Below are 16,863 nucleotides of genomic sequence, written 5' to 3'. Positions count from 1 at the left end.
TTCACAGGTGTCAGGATTAGGACATTGCACTTTCCACAACCCTCATCCCTTTCAATTTTATTTTAACCTGCCATTCTAGTTCTTCAAATGAGATGTTGTGCAGAGACCAGGTGAATGAAACAGGTTGAGAAGAAATTGATTTAGCTGAAGTAGGATGAGGGGAGGCCCCAGCTGCATCCTCTTAACCATCTTTCATTAGCCCTTGGGTCACCTCCGGAAAAACACAGCTCCATGGACCACAGCTGGAAAATCATTAGCCAAGATGAAGTCCAAAGTCTTACCTTTGCATTCAAGGCCTCAATTAGCCTTTCTGGCTTTATTCTCCTGCCATCAAGTAAATAAACCTGAACCTCACGTCTCGGCCAGGCTCTGTGCAGGGCAGAAGGGACATCCTGATGCACAATCCCAGCCCCCAGGAAGCTCAGAGCCTGATGACGGAGAAGAATGGACAATTAAGCAGGCCGTTTCAACCTAGCTGGGTAAGTATCACTAGAGCACAGGGGACAGAGAGGAGAGGTGCTTAGGGAAGTTTCCTGAAGGGGTAGAAACTTTGTGGAGTTAGCAAGTCAGAGAAAGATAGGAACAATCTTTTTTTTTTTTAAAGAGATTTTATTTATTTATTCATGAGACAGAGAAAGAGAGAGGCAGAGAGACACAGGTAGACGGAGAAGCAAGCCCCATGCAAGGAGCTGGACATGGGACTCGATCCTGGGACTCCAGGATCATGCCCTGGGCTGAAGGAGGCGCTAAACCTCTGAGCCACCCAGATAGGAACAATCTTAAATGCAGGGTGGTAAGGGGGAAAATGTTTCTCCCTCTCTGTTTATATGTTTATATATACATATTTACTATATACACAGTACATGCACGATATACTAATATATACTATACTATAGTATATTAAAGTATACATATATAGTATATATAGGATAAAGGATATATCTATTACAATTTTTCTGATTTTCTGCATCTATATTTATGGATACATACATGAACAGTAAATAAAAACCTATGAGAATAAAAACATGAATTTAAGGAGCCACGGGGTGGTAGTGAAAGAATAGTTTATATTTATTACATCTTATTTCTCAAGCTGAGTGATGAGTACATGAATTTTTTATATTCATTCTCAATATATTTGAATACAATAAGTTTTTTTTTTTTTTAAAAGGAAAATCGAGAAATATTTTCCAGGTCGAAGTACCAGCTTGAGCGAAGGACCAGGCACAGGGCACTGGGTGGCTCGGTGGTTGAGGATCTGCCCCTGGCTCAGGTCATGATCTTGGGGTCTTGGGATGGAGTTCCCACATCAGGCTCTTCACAGGGAGCCTGCTTCTGTCTATGTCTCTACCTCTCTCTGTGACTCTCATGAATAAATAAAATCTAAAATAAATAAAATTTTAAAAGACTAAAAAAAAAAAAAAAAAAAAAAAAAAAAGAGGGGGGAATCCCCGGGTGGCTCAGCGGTTTAGCGCCGCCTTCAGCCCAGGGTGTGGTCCTGGAGTCCCAGGATCGAGTCCCGCATCGGGCTCCCTGCATGGAGCCTGCTTCTCCCTCCGCGTGTGTCTCTGCCTCTCTCTCTCTCTGTGTCTCTCATGAATAAAATAAAAGTTAAAAAAAAAAAAAAAAAGCCCAGGCACACAAAATAGCAAAAATACTGAGGAGTCCTCAACATGCCCGCACCCTCCTGAGCTCCGCAGTAAACTTCCAAAGCGTTGCCTCCCCTCCTCCTACCTCACCGTCTTTGGCCCGGACGCAGCCCCTGGCCCCCCACTTTCCGACCGGACCAGCTCCCTCCCATGGGGCAGGCGGCCCTCCTCCTGGCTGCAGGGTGCACCCCTCTCCCCTCGTGGGCGGGCCTCGCGGCGCAGGTCGCGGGCTCCGGGCGGGCGGGGCGCCGGGCGCCGCGGATGCCGCCAGCAGGGGGCGCTGCGGCGCCGGCCAGGCCCTCCGCTCCGCAGGCCTGGAGCTCGCGGCCCCGCCCCCCGAGCCCGCCGGCGGGGACTCGTCGTCCGCGGAAACACGCGAGTTTCCAGGCGATGATTGTCCGCCTGGTTTTACTAGAACAGGGTTGGCCTATAGGGGAGGGAGTGGGAGGAAAATGTTGTCATGGTTCCAGGGCCCCGCTTACAGGACAGGTGTCATTAGTATTTTGCGGCTATTTTTAAAGAGGCTTGACCCCGCCGGTGAAAGCACAGAGGGGCTCTTTATTTCCCTGCAGTCGCCCTTCGGGACGGATTGGGGACTCCTGCTTCACGGCTCCCGGTGGAAATCTCGGCAGCTCCCCTGGCTCCTCTGTTTCCCGTTTATTGTTTTTTTTTTTTTTAATTTTTATTTATTTATTATAGTCACAGAGAGAGAGAGAGAGAGAGAGAGAGAGAGGCAGAGACACAGGCAGAGGGAGAAGCAGAGGGAGAAGCAGGCTCCACGCACCGGGAGCCCGACGTGGGATTCGATCCCGGGTCCCCAGGATCGCGCCCTGGGCCAAAGGCAGGCGCCGAACCGCTGCGCCACCCAGGGATCCCCTTCCCGTTTATTGTTGAGTCACCGAGTCAAGTGCGAGGTCCCTACGGCGCGAGCCCCGGTCCCGGCCGCCGCGGTGGGACACCTGCTGGTCCGGAGGCTCCCGGCCCTCCCGGGGCCGCTCCGGGTCGCGGGGCCGCGCGCGGGGGAGAGGCCGCCGCCTGGAGGGTCGCTCGGGCGCCGCAGGTTGCACACGCTGAGGCTTCCTCTCGGGAGCTCTTGGCTGGGCTCCTTGGAGATCCGCCGCGCTGTGCAACGCAGGGCCCCTAGCAAGGCGGGGTGCTCCTGCTTCGGGCTGCTTACAACCCCGCGGCGCCAGCATCCCTCCCTACACCTCCCGCCTCGGTCTGCTGGGGCCCCCTCACCCCTACATGGAAGCGCTGTTCCGCGGGGTCCTTTTCCAGAGGCTTTACGTCCTGTTCCTTTCCCTGGGGTCTGCACGTCCTTGCACAGGGAGCAACTGGAAGTGCATGCAGCCCCTTGCCCGGAGCCCCTCCTTTGGCCAGCTCTCCCCAGGTTCCAGACCCCAGAACTCCCCCTCCAAGACTCCCAGAAAAGTTCTCCTGAAGCCTCTCTCTCTCCTGGCTTGAGGGGAGGGGAGGGGAGGGGAGGTCAGCTTCTTCCAGTCCCTGGTGAGGAGTGGGCTGGAGAACAGGCAGGGTGAGTGCTCTGACAACTCTCCAAAGACAGAGTCCTCCCACGTTCCTGGGGGATTTAGCTTGCTCCCTGCCCCCCGGGAGGAGTAGGGGAGGACTGGGTCCTCGCCCTTCCCTGCCCTCCCCCCTTCGGAGTACTGCACAGGTGGTCCAGCCTGTCTGTTTAGCCCCAGCGCCTCTGCCAATGTTTTCAGCTTTGGGGCCTCAGCTGAAACTCTCAGGTGACTGTTTACACTTTATTAATTTCCAGACATTGCCAGAGAGCGGGGTGTCTAACCTCAGCCCAGAAAAGACCTCATCAGAAGATCCATCCCAAACGGAAATCTGATGGGGCACTCTCCAACCCACCCACTCCCCCACCCCGCAGGAAACCTTCGCTGACCAGCTGCTCCTAGGCGTACTGCATTTCAGCTCCCGGGCTTTACAGACACTTCCCTAGCCTCATGCTTTCTCTCTAACCTTTGCATTTCCTTCTACCAGAAGAGTTCTAGCTCCACTTCACCACTTAGCTGACTCCTTGTAACTGCCATGAGTGGTTCCCTTTGAAGAGGAGAGTCAGAAAGTCACCTCCTCCGCGAAGACTTCCCTGACTGTGACACATTCCATTCATGTTCCCACAGGTCTTGTCACAAATAGTGTTTGGTTCTAATTATTTCAATCTATACCTATCTCTTCACTCTGATTCTGAGCTCTTTGAGGACAAGGATGGTATTTGTTTTGTTGAGTGTGTTTACATTTTTTATATGAAAAATACCCCCCAAAGTAAAAAAAAAATTTTTTTAATATTTTATTTATTTATCCATGAGAGACACAGCAAGAGAGACAGAGACATAGGCAGAGGGAGAAGCAGGCTCCCTGCAGGAAGCCCGATGCAGGACTCAATCCCAGGACCCCAGGATCACGCCCTGGGCCAAAGGCAGATGCTCAACTGCTGAACCACCCAGGCGTCCCCCCAAAGTCAAAATTACACATAATCCCACCACTTCCTTTTGATATCATAGAAAGGACAAAGAATCTTCCTTCTCTGGCCTGTCCTGCCAATCCTAGCCTCCAATGACAACCATTTTTAAAAGCGTGGTATGATTCCTTATTGTCTTTTCCTGGTGTACATGCATACACACACACACACTTTAATAATTTAATAATTCTTATTATACTTCTTGATTCACAATTTCCATTTTTTTAAAACATTTTATTTATTTATTCATGAGAGACACAGAGAGAGGCAGAGACACAGGCAGAGGGAGAAGCAGGCTCCCTGCAGGAAGCCTGGTGCAGGACTCCATCCCCGGACCCCAGGATCTCGCCCTGAGCCAAAGGCAAACGCCCAACCGTTGAGCCACCCACGCATCCCGACACAATTTCCATTTTCATTTAATCTATTTTGGGTATCTTTCCAAGTTAGTGCATATGGTTCTACCTCACTCTCTTTTCTTTTTATTGTGTGTATATATATTTATACATATACAACATAAAATTTGCTATTTTAACCATGTCTAAATATACAATTTAGTAGCATTAATAATATTCACAGTATTGTGCAACCAGAGCCACTATCAGCTTCCAAGACTTTTCAAACCCCAAACAGGACCTCTGTACCCATTAAGCAATAACTCCTTATCCTCTGCTGCACAACCCCTGGTAACCTCTAATGTCCTTTCAGTCTCTATGAATGCTGTATTCTTTTCTAATGGCTGAATATTATTCCACAGTAGGAGACATCACCATTTATTTAACCATTCTCTACTAATGGACATTCAAGGTGTTCCCAATTATTTGATAAGACAAACAGTGCTGCCAAAAAAAAAAAAAAAAATCCTCATACATAATACATGTCAGGATATTTTGTTAGAAGAAAGTCCTAAGAGTGGGCTGCTGGAACCCAGGGTGTGTGCGTTTAGAAGTCTAACAGATACTTACCAGCGTTTACATCAAAATGATCTTTAACACAAAAGTTCCTGACTCCCATCTCCAGATATTCTGGTTTAATAAAGATGAATTGGGGCCCAGCAACCTGAATTTTTATAAACATCCTACCTGACCTTTGTGATGTAAGACCACACAATGACAAACATGGTCTTGGGGCCTGACTGCTGCATTCCTGGGTCCCCAGCATCCAGCCCTGGGCTTGCCCACAGAGAAGGGGCTTCCTCCTGGGAGCAACATAAACTCCAGTGCCCCTACCCACACCCTGCTGCCACCATGCCAAGGCTGCCCTGGTGAGTCATCAGGCACGGCATTGTAGCCTCCACGATGACAAAACCTCTAAGGGAAGCTTGATTGATGGACTGTGCATCTCCCAACCTGGAAGCCCTGAGTCATGCCGGTTTACCAGGCAGCTCCCAATTCTGAGATTGGTTAGCTTTGTCCTTTGTGGGAGGCACATTCGCTGCTCATTCAAATCAAGGCCTATCAAAGAAAAGGCTGCCTTATCTCCCTGGGGAAAATCTGACTCACACGGTAGGAGTGGTGGGTGGAGGACAGAGAGCCACAGAGGAGAAAGAGAAAAGAGACCGAAATAAGTCTGAGTTCCAGGAGGAAGATGAAAAGGTGAAAGGAAAGATTAGAGAGGCAGAGAAAGTAGAGAGAAAAGAGGCAGAGAGAAAGAAGTCCCACGTTGGAGGGGAAACACGGAGGGGAGAAGTGGAGGGAGAAGGAGAAAACAAAAAGAAAGAAAGGGAAGGGGAAGCAAGAAGAAAGAGAAGACAGGAGAAAGAAAAAGAGAACATGGAACAGGAGGTGGGGTGAGTTCCTTAGCTGGTATGTCAGATCAGTCCAGAAAAAAATAAATGCTCGTGCTTCAGATCGCAGGAAGACAGCGGTAATAGAGGTGACTTGGCTTGGGCGTCAGGGGCCCCTGTGAACCAGCTTGTTTTCAGCCCTTATAGCCCGCTGCAGGGGTCGACCCTGAACCTAAGGCAAAAACGTACTCAGAGGCAACCACACCGTGTGCACCTGGATGGTGGGCACAGCCTTCCTCGTCATTTGGCAACAAGGAATAAGATCCTCAAAAAAGGGCATATTCCTTGCACACTGTTTTAGATGTAAAGGATGCTTGTTGCAGTGCTATTTATAGTATAAAGGAGAATAAAGAAAGAAGAAATGAAATGTGGTTTAATAGATTTATGACACATTTGTACAACACAGGGCTGTGTTGTAATCGCAGATGGGTGCATCACAGAACCCTCATAGTGATATGGGAGATATCCTCACAGTACTAGATGGAAAAAAGAGTGCATTCGTGTTCAAATCAATCTTTAAAATGGGATGATTCAAATCTTAATAGTGGATATGTGTGTGATAGGAGAGGCACAACCTCTGCCCCAACTCAGAGATTTCTCAAAAAGTCCAGTTCAGTCCAACCCTGTGCTAAGACATAGTTATTTATTTATTTATTTATTTTTTTGACAATCTCAAGTCCAAACCCTACCCCTTCCCTGTTAGCCCATGCTCTCCCTTTTGGAGAAATTTACATTAAAGCCTCAGGATTCCTAGTCCTTGCTCTCACTAGAGAAGCTCAAGTGTTTGGATTCTTATATATTTTTTAAAGATTTTATTTATTTATTCATAGAGATACAGAGAAAGAGAGGCAGAGACACAGGCAGAGGGAGAAGCAGGCTCCAGGCAGAGAGCCCGATGTGGGACTCGATCCAGGGTCTCCAGGATCCGCCCTGGGCTGAAGGCGGAGCTAGACCGCTACACCACGGGGGCTGCCCTGAATGCTTATTCTACTTGTCCCTGGTACAGGTAGGCCCCTGCCTGTGACCATAGCAGCAGAAGCCACCGGTTCTGCAGTGTGATCTCAATCAGCTCCTGCTGCCAGGGCCCTCCGAGCTCCTGATCCTCAGCATCAGAGTGAACATTGACAGCCTTCTAAGAAGTTTTCTTATTGTTCAAGGAGCTGACATTAGGCCTCTGTTGCTTGCCACCAGAAGTACTGTCTGTCACTCTTGCTGGGTTAAACTGCAGGGAGTTCTGCTACCACCACCTACTAGATGTGCACAGCACCACCCCTTCCTTTGGGTTAAGGTGTCCTGGGGCTGTGTGAGAAGGTGTCCACAGGCTGGGGCCTGCACGCTAAGGCAGGCAGCCAGTGAACGGGAAGCTAGATGGGATGTAGATCATTCCTCTCCAGGAACCCAAGGGCAGAGGTCCTGAATACAAGCCATGGGAGGTGTTCTTCTAGCCCCGATGACATAGTATCTGGGCTGGAGGCTACTAGCATGCCCATAAAAAGGGAGGTGGGGAGGAGTAGGAATGGTATCCAAGCTCTTACTCAGACTGTACCAGAGGGAGGCCTTCAGGGCTTCCTATGAGATGTTGAGGGATAAGGGAACTGCCCGTCAGGAGCAGGGACCTGAGGACTCAGGAGGTCCCAGGACTTAGGTCACTGCCGTATTACTTCCTTTGTTTTACTCTGTCCCTGCTCCTGCTGGGCAGGCTTCTATCAGAAACTCTTAAATGAGAAGGGTCTCAGGGTCTCTGAATATGTTTGCAGGAGTATTGAGGGAGTATTGAGAAGTACTGGGGAACCCTGGGGCAGGAGTGGGTAGCAATGATTTTTTTAAACAAGATTTTATTTACTCATTCATGAGACACACACACACACACACACACAGAGGCAGAGACACAGGCAGAAGGAGAAGCAGGCTCCATGCAGGGGACTCCTGATCCGATCCGGGACCCCAGGATCATGCCCGGGCCGAAGGCGGTGCTAAACCGCTGAGCCACCCAGGCTGCCCAGCAATGATTTTTTTTTAAATAAACTTTTTATTAAAATACAACTTATCCACAGAGGAATGCACTCAGGTAATTTTCACAAAAAGTAGACACACCTGTGTAACCATTTCCAGTTCAAGACAAAAAAACATCACTCAACATCTCGGAAACGCCCCACCCCCCAGTTTGGGCCACAATGATTGTAAAGAGGGAATTGGGCAGGGTCTGAAAGCAAAGGAAGGAGGAAGGAAAAGATCCCCCACCACCACTCACTGGGCTGCTGGGTGGTCCTGCAGACTCAGCAGGAGAACCACTCTGCTTTGTCTGCACCAGCTAGTGAGCTGGCCTATAAGCGGATGTCAGGGACACACCACACACTTGGTGTCCAGGACCGGCCCTCAGAACTTGGCAAGCAGATTATTAGCCATAGGCAGCCCTGCAGAGAAAGGCAAAGTACAGGGTGTTTGCAGAGACTTACGGACCAGATAGGGCCGGGCTGAAAGCAGGAGGGCAAACAGGGAAGAGGATCGTTTCCTGGCTGGGCCTGCAGTGTGTGTGCCCAAGAGGGTCTGGGAGTGGCCAGTCCCAGGGGCGAGGCCAAACCAGACTCTATTTGCTCCCTGAAGTTTCTCTTTGTCTAGGAATGATTCACATGAGTTCCACTGATCAATCCCTCCTCCACCCCTCCCACGGTGAGGCACGGAGGGGCACCTGGGAACATGCACAGTGGTGACAGCAGGGGACCTGTGTTTGAACCCCGCCTCTAAGCTGCATGACTTTGGGAAAGTCACATTCCCTCTCTGACCTCGGGTTCCTCATCCGCAAAATGGGACAATAACATGTACCTACTAAGATGGTTGTGAAGAGAAATTGAGATCATCCATAATACATTGAGCAAGCAAGCCCTTAATATATGTTCATTCCTTCCCTTTGCCACTTTTTCATTTAGCAAACCTTTATTTGGGACCTAATGGGTAGCAGACAACTGTGCCAGGCACTGGAACGAGAGAAGTGAACAAAACAGGTATGGAAATTGGCTGCCTTCACGGAGCTTAGAATCTAATGAGTAGGACAAACATTAAATAAATAAACAAACAAACACATCCTTGTCATGAAGGAAAAGCCCCGTGCATTATGAAGAAGAATCTCAGGGGGAGCCCAGGTCGCTCAATCGGTTGAGCAACCAAGTCTTGACATGGCAAATACCCAGTAAAATCAGTTCCCTTCCTGTCCCAGCTCATGATTAACTGTCATGTGATGGTATAGCAACAGTGCATGCACACGAGCACACATGTGTGCATGCACACATGTACACTCAAGAATACCTACAGGCAGGACACATATGAGCTCAGTCAGGCTGCATATTTGAAGAGAGTGTAATAATGGCACTCTTTATGAAGGTATGCCAGCACCAAGGAGTGATATGTCCCCTAGGGCTATTAGCAGGAGGGAGCCTACAGAGGATGAGGGAGAGAGCAATCACCAGAACCCCAGAGAATAGTTGTGTGGACTGGGCACCTGACAGGAGCTGGCACCTTCAGAGGAGGGGAGCAGCACTGGGTGGGAAGGAGACTGAGGCAATAAGGACACTGACCTCAGCCTCTCCTTACCTTCTCATATCCTCCTAGGCCTCCCATGGGACAAAAGCAGATGGAAGCCAGAGGGCAGGGAGCCTGTGGAAATACTCCCTAAAGATCAACCTCCAGAGAGCAGAGCAGGGGAAGGATGAGGTGAATCTGGAGAAACAAATGGCAGAGACACAGCACAGGACCCATATCCACTGGGCCTCTTTAGAATGTAAGTGGTGGATATAGCCAATGTAAAAATGGCCTAAGTCCCAACGGAATACTTGAGGTACCTAACTGGATGTTCCAAGGGAGGGACCTTAGCAATAGCTTGGTCAGTGCTCCCATGATAGCTAGAAACAAATTTCTCATCGTCTCTCAGTTCTGCTTGCCTTCATATGTCAACTTCATTCTCAAGCCACATGTAGTGGGCAAGATGGTGGCAGTAAAGGAGGGATTGGTCCTCAGAGGGAAACTGGTCCTTCACAAGGAAGGATGGTCAGTAGAAGGCAGGAGGAAATGTTACGCATGTCCGCTACAGTTCATGTGTGTGTGCTTACCTTCCATAAACTCAGGTAACCAGGATTGGTACTACTGAAGCCATGCACAGCAGTTTCTTCTGCTTCCCTGTGGCCAGTTGGGGGAATGTGGATCACTCAGGGCCATTCAGCCTCACCTCTACTCTGAAGAGACCTGAGGATTACCTAGCTCAGTGACCTTATTTTATAGGTAGCAAAACTGAGGCCCATTGAGAAGAGTTTTTCACAAGACCACGTAGTTAATAGCAAGTTCAATACTTAAATCCAGTCCTCTACAGGACTTGTTTCTGTGGTTTTAAAAGATGTTTTATTTATTTGTTTGAGTGATCTCTACACCCTACATGAGGACTGAACTCATAACCCTAAAATCAAGAGTTGCATGCTCCTCCAATTGAGCCAGCCAGGCACCCCTACAGGACTTGTTTTTTAAAAACAAACATCAGAAGTGCCTGAGTGACTCAGTTGGTTAACTGTCAAACTGTCTTGGTCCCGGCTCAGGTCTTGATCTCAGGGTCATGAGTTCAAGCCCCATGTTGGGCTCCATGCTGGGTATGGAGACTACTTAAAATTAAAAAAAAAAAAAAAGAAAAGAAAAACAGAAAACACCTCTTGAGAATGTTTAAAAGGAGTAAGGAAGAATAGATGGAAGGAAGGGGAAAGGAGATAGAAGACAGACATACACATAGTAAGAAATTAAGACAGTATGAAAGAATATACAATGAAAAGTGATTTTCCCCCATGGCAGACTCCTAGTTCTCTCTGGAGAGGTGATGATGACCAAGTCTCCTGTATATCCTTTTTGGAAATTATCAATGCAAATGCAGAAGTGCCTGTATATTTATAATACATTATTATTGTTACTATTATTATCTTGGAGACCTTTCTATATTAGCACATAGAGGTCTGCCTCATTTTTTTGTAGTGGATGTAGAATATTCTAGAATATGAATGTAGTCTAATTTATTCAACTAGTCCCAATTATGGCCATTTAGGCTGTTTCTATTCTAGTCTTTTGCTTCTATAAACAATACTGCAATGAACATCTTTGTACACACCGGGTATCTTTCAATACCTGTGCTCTAGTGGCTGATCCTAAGAGTGGAGGTGGCACCCCATGGCTTTAAAGGGTTCATCCTGACATCACTTCCACTAGAAGGAACTAAGACTGATCCTGTTGGAAGGGATCTTAACCATCATCAAGCCTAGTGGTTCACTTCATATTACATGAGTGAGGAAACTGAGGCCCTGGGTCTGACAAGAGGCTGATGGGAGATTTGGGCTAGAACACTGTGTGTTCTCAAAGAGGTTGTGGAGGGAGGAGGGCAGGCATTGGGAGTTGGGCAGTGCTGGCTTTGTGCCCTGGCCTGCAGGGCAGGGAGTGGTTGACACAACAGGCTCTGGAGCAGGACTTCTGGATTTCATCCTGACTTAGAAAAATAGCCTTTCTAAATTTTGATTTCCTCCCTTGGAAAATGGGGATGATTTGGATCTTCCTTTAGTCTTCCTCACAGAGTTGCAGTGAAGATAAAGGAGACAAGTAGAAGTTGCCTTTTATTACTATTCCCCACTCCTGGCATCTTGGTTCCTGTTCCTTGCAAGGGGCATCTCAGGAGTTAATAGGCCCGTGAGTTGGAGAACTCAGGGCACACTTGGCCTCCAGCCATGATCTGTGTCTCTGCAGTCAAGGCCAAATCAAGTAAATTCTAACTCTTCTTGGAAGCTCTGGCTGCCTCCTCCCTCTAGAGAGGGAGGGTCTGGAGCCAGTCAGGGGGAGGGCTTCAGATGGAAGCCCAGCTAAGCTTCCTCCCTATGCAGGTCTCCAGGGATAGGCACCTGTGCCTGCCCCGTGCCTGGCATTGCCGGTACATTCCCTCCTGGACTCCTCCCAGAAACCCTGCTGGGGCATCATAACTCTCATTTTTGAATAATGTGAGGCTCCCAGAGTTAAGGAGATTTGCTTCTATTTTTTTTTTTTTTTTGAGACTTGCTTCTAAATAAAGAATTCCCCAGGGCAGAGCTGGGGGGCTTTCTAGAGGGACAGGAGCACATGCTGATGGATTATGAAGTTGATTTATTGAGCCACAGCATTGGGGGTTTATAACGTGGCCTTTCCATCTAGAAGTTGTCTCGCCAAAGGTGATGGAAAAGGGGCACCCCTCTTCACCCCTGCCAGACCTCCTTTCAGCCTCTCCCCTAACTCAGCACCTCCCTCCTGCCTCAGGGCCTCAGAAGCCGTGTACCCCTACCTATGCACCCCCTTCCCCTTCCCCTTCAGACCTCACCCCTGGAAGGCTTCACTGCCCTGTTCCCCACTAATAAGCTCGCCATGATCTGTGTGCTCTCACAATTCTTTGGTCTTTACCCACAGAGCATTGATCACTGCGTATAACCAAATATTTATTTGCATGGTTATTTATCAGTCTGTGTCCCTGCTGACAGTTCCCTGCAGTTGGCTCTTGTCCCAGGGCTTGGCACCATGATCGACACAGGGTAGGCCCTCAGGTATCTGTGTCCCTCCTCTCTAAAAGGGAATAGCACTACCTGCTATGAGTGTTGTTCTCAAAATTAAATGGGACAAAGCTCTCCAATGTGCCTGGCCCAAAGCCAGGCCAGCCTGGCCCGGCTCTGGCCCATTCTCTAAGGACCTGCATATGTCTCAAGCCGGTATGGAGCAAAAGGAAGGGAAGAAGGTCCTTGTGGGTTGGCAGGGGTCTCCCTAGCTTTGGATCCCACAAAGGGAGCCTTGTGTGAGACCAGTGGCAGGATGCCTTGTGGGACAGCTGGGACTGGGGCTGCCAGGCCTGGGCTGTGCTGTGCTGGGCACTAGGCCACAGGCAACCCTCTAAGGACCCTTTCATCTGAGTCCCAGCTGCCACTTGGCTGGCTGGCTCAAAGCCCAGCCGCCTGGAGAGAAGAGGGCTGGCAGCTTTGTCTCAGGAAGAACAAAGAGTGGGAGGAGGGCAGAGGGAAGCAGCGCTTGCTCTTGGAGTCAGGCCAAAGGGAAACAAGATCCAGTCATAGGCAACACCAAGGGGCTGTTTGAATTTTTTTGTTGCCATAGCATCAAACAAGACAGGATTGCAAAGAGTATCTCTGGCGGCATCCCAACCCCACCGTGTTAGACTGGAGAATTAAGGCCCAGAGTGGGGCAGAGACTTGCCTAAGGTGACACACGAATGGCTGAGCCAGAATTAGAACTCTGGTCTCTTGTCTCCCACGGCTGATGGACTCTGAAAGAGCCACTTCATCTCTGGGAGACTCAGAGCCCTCATACACAAAGTGGGGGCCTCATATGTAAAGTGGAGGGGCTGATTCCTATTTTAAATGATGAGGGTCAAATGTCCTCATGGATATAAAAGGAAGATGACGTCCATTTGAGTTGGGCCTTAAGAACTGTTTTCCAAAGAGAATGACCTATGGCGAAAGGTATTCTGAACAGCATAAACAAAGGCAGGAAGGCTGTGTTTCAGTGCAGCTGGGGCTGGGGAAGAAACAGGAAATGAAGCCAAAAGCCCAGGCTTCTTGATCATGTCACAAGTTCCCAGGGTCCCCCCTAAGTGTCCGGGCCTCTTTTCTGGGGTAATGATCCCTCAGAACTCAGTCTCCCTGTAGAATCATCCTGGTTCATGCGGCTCATCAGCCTGCTGGGATGAGTTGCACTATGTGAAAGTAAGTGGGCACAGGAGCTGTACAGAGCCTGCAGGAGACTCTCCACCCAGGTATGGTGGGTGGGGAAGCCTGCCTGGAGATCACAGCAGCCTCCCCATGCTCGATCCCATCTGCAGAGTCATAGTGTTCGAAGTACACACTGTGCCCAGTGTCTTAGCCCATTTAGGCTGTTATACCCGAAATACCATAAACTGTGTGGCTTGTAGACAACAAATATTTCTTTTTCACATCTCTGGAGGTTGGGAAGTGCAAGATCATGGTGCTGGTAGATTTGGTGTCTGGTGGGACCCCACTTCCTGGTTTATAGATGGCTGTCTTCTCACTATGTCCTCATATGTTAGAAAGAAGGAGCTAGCAAGCTCTCTGGGAGTCTTTTTTTTTTTTTTTTTTTCTTTTATAAAAGCACTAATCCCATTCATGAGAGATCCAGCCTCATGACCTATTCACTTCCCAAAGGTCCCACTTCCTCATACCATTACATTGGGCAATAGGTTTTAACATAAAAATTTTGGGGGAAAAAAAAATTTGGGGGGAGCATGAACATTCAAACCACATCACCCAGACACAAAATAATTCTTCATAATTATAGAAAGAGAATTTTGGTTGAGCAAGACATGGGGCCGGTGTGGCTCAGCCAAAGACCAGCTGTGTGACCTTTTAGCTGTTCACTTAACATCTCTGAGCCTTAGTTCCCTCATCTGTAGAATAAGTCTAATTGCTTGGATGGATTGATACAAGTGACTATGTTCAGTATAGGTACTCAGCACATGATTATTTTCTTTCCACTTCCCTCCTTCACTTGGCACAGCTGACCCCTCTGCTGGGAGGAATGTCACACAGTCCTCTCTCAACAATCCTCTCCCTCCTTCAAGACCCGGCTTACATGCCACCTCTTCCATGAAGCCTTCCCAGATCTCCCAAATTGAAAAGTTGACTTCTTCCTGTTATGCCTTGTGCTTGTCTTATGGTGTTGCCTTTTCTTTTTTATTTTTCTCTTTTATACCTTTTCGTGTTCACTGCAACTAATGCCATAATGCAAGGATTAAGAAAAAAATCAACAATCTCCCTGTCCATTTTTTTAAAAAGATTTATTTATTTACTTGAGAGAGAGAGAGAGAGAGTGAGAGAGAGCATGAAAGGGAGGAAGGGCAAAGGGCAAGGGAGAGAGAATCTCAAGCAGACTCCCCTCTGAGCACAGAGCCCAATGCAGGGCTTGATCCCAGGACAATAAAATCATGACCTGAACCAAAATCAAGAGTGGGACAATTAACTGACCGAGCCACTCAGAGGCCCCTCCCCTGTCTGTTTCTCCTGCTATCTTACTGAATAACCAATGGCAACATCCAATGAGTATTATTCTACACCTTTGTGATTATGCTGACATAATTAGATATAAATTTATGTAAGAAGGGATCCCTGGGTGGCGCAGCGGTTTGGCGCCTGCCTTTGGCCCAGGGCGCGATCCTGGTCCTGGAGACCCGGGGTCGAATCCCATATCAGGCTCCAGGTGCATGGAGCCTGCTTCTCCCTCCGCCTGTGTCTCTGCCTCTCTCTCTCTCTCTGTGACTATCATAAATAAATAAAAATTAAAAAAAAATTTATGTAAGAAGGGGTTTGTTATGTTTATGTTTTTATGCAAATAGATTCCCACTGTATACACCACTCTGATGTTTATTTTTAATCACTTAATGCATCATGGATGAATGAATATAGATTTTCCTCATTTGTTTTTGTTTTTATTTGTAGCGAATAAAACCCTTTGTATCCAGGGGGTGCCAGGGTGGCTCAATCAGTTGACTGACCAACTCTTGGTTTCAGCTCAGGTCATGATCTCATGGGTTGTGGGATCTAGCACCATGTCAGGCTTTGCACTCAGCAGAGAGTCTGATTGAGGATTCTCTCCCTCTGCCTCTCCCTCTATTCACGTGAACCTGCACACACACTCTCTCTCTATCAACCTTTAAAAAACCCTTTGTGGGATCCCTGGGTGGCGCAGCGGTTTGGCGCCTGCCTTTGGCCCAGGGCGCGATCCTGGAGACCCGGGATCGAATCCCACGTCGGGCTCCCGGTGCATGGAGCCTGCTTCTCCCTCTGCCTGTGTCCCTGCCTCTCTCTCTCTCTGTGTGACTATCATAAATAAATAAAAATTAAAAAAAAAAAACCCTTTGTATCCAGATATAATTTCCACCATATAGATTCTATCAAATAACTAAAGATCTTTTTTGTTTTGGAATTTTTAGTTTTTAAATTTTAATTTCAATTTAGTTAACACACAGTGTTATATTAGTTCCAGTGTACAACATAGTGATTCAACAATTCTATACATTCCTCATTGCTTATCATGGTAAGTGTACTTTTTAATTCCCATCACCTACGTCACCCAGTCCCTCACCTACCTCCCCTCTGGTAACCATCCTTTGTTCTCTGTAGTTAAGAGTCTGTTTCTCTTAACTTTCTGGTTTGTCTTTTTTCCCTTTACTCATCTGTTTTGTTTCTTAAATTCCACATACAAGTGAGATCATATGGGATCCCTGGGTGGCGCAGCGGTTTAGCACCTGTCTTTGGCCCAGGGCGCGATCCTGGAGATCTGGGATCGAATCCCACATCGGGCTCCCGGTGCATGGAGCCTGCTTCTCCCTCTGCCTGTGTCTCTGCCTCTCTCTCTCTCTCTCTGTGTAACTATCATAAATAAATAAAATTAAAAAAAAAAAAAGTGAGATCATATGGTATATGTTCTTTGACTGATTTCTTTTTTTTTAAGATTTTATTTATTTCCCCATGAGACACACACACGCACACACACACACACACACACACAGAGGCAGAGACACAGGCAGTGGGAGAAGCAGGCTCCATGCAGGAAGCCTGACATGGGACTCGATTCCGGGACCCCAGGATCACGCCCTAGGCTGAAGGCGGCGCTAAACCGCTGAGCCACCTGGGCTGCCCCCTTTGACTGATTTCACTTAGCATTATACTCTAGTTCTATCCATATCATTGCAAATGGCAAAATTTCATTCATTTTTATGGCTGAACAATATTCCAGAGTGTGTGTGTGTGTGTGTGTGTGTGTGTGTGTGTGTATACTACATCTTCTTTATCCACTCATCCATTGATGGACACTTGGGCTGTTCCATAATTTGGCTATTGTAAATAATACTGCAGTAAACATAAGGGTATGCTTTTGAATTA

At 48.0% G+C, this 16,863-nt stretch overlaps 1 protein-coding gene across 1 annotated transcript in view; it reads left to right on the top strand.

Moving 5' to 3' along the window:
• Nucleotides 1-16,863, top strand: part of KCTD14 (potassium channel tetramerization domain containing 14) — a 29,956-nt gene continuing 13,093 nt past the window's right edge. The window contains exon 1 of the mRNA XM_041729738.1: nt 1-479. Coding sequence (XP_041585672.1) covers nt 396-479 — 84 coding nt within the window. The 5' untranslated portion in view covers nt 1-395. The remainder of the gene's footprint in view (nt 480-16,863) is intronic.

The sequence above is a fragment of the Vulpes lagopus genome, chromosome 15, assembly GCF_018345385.1.
Source record: "Vulpes lagopus strain Blue_001 chromosome 15, ASM1834538v1, whole genome shotgun sequence".
In the NCBI taxonomy this organism is placed as follows: Eukaryota; Metazoa; Chordata; class Mammalia; order Carnivora; family Canidae; genus Vulpes; species Vulpes lagopus.
Note: the sequence above shows the minus strand (reverse complement) of the source record. Positions and strands in the feature narration are given on the sequence as shown.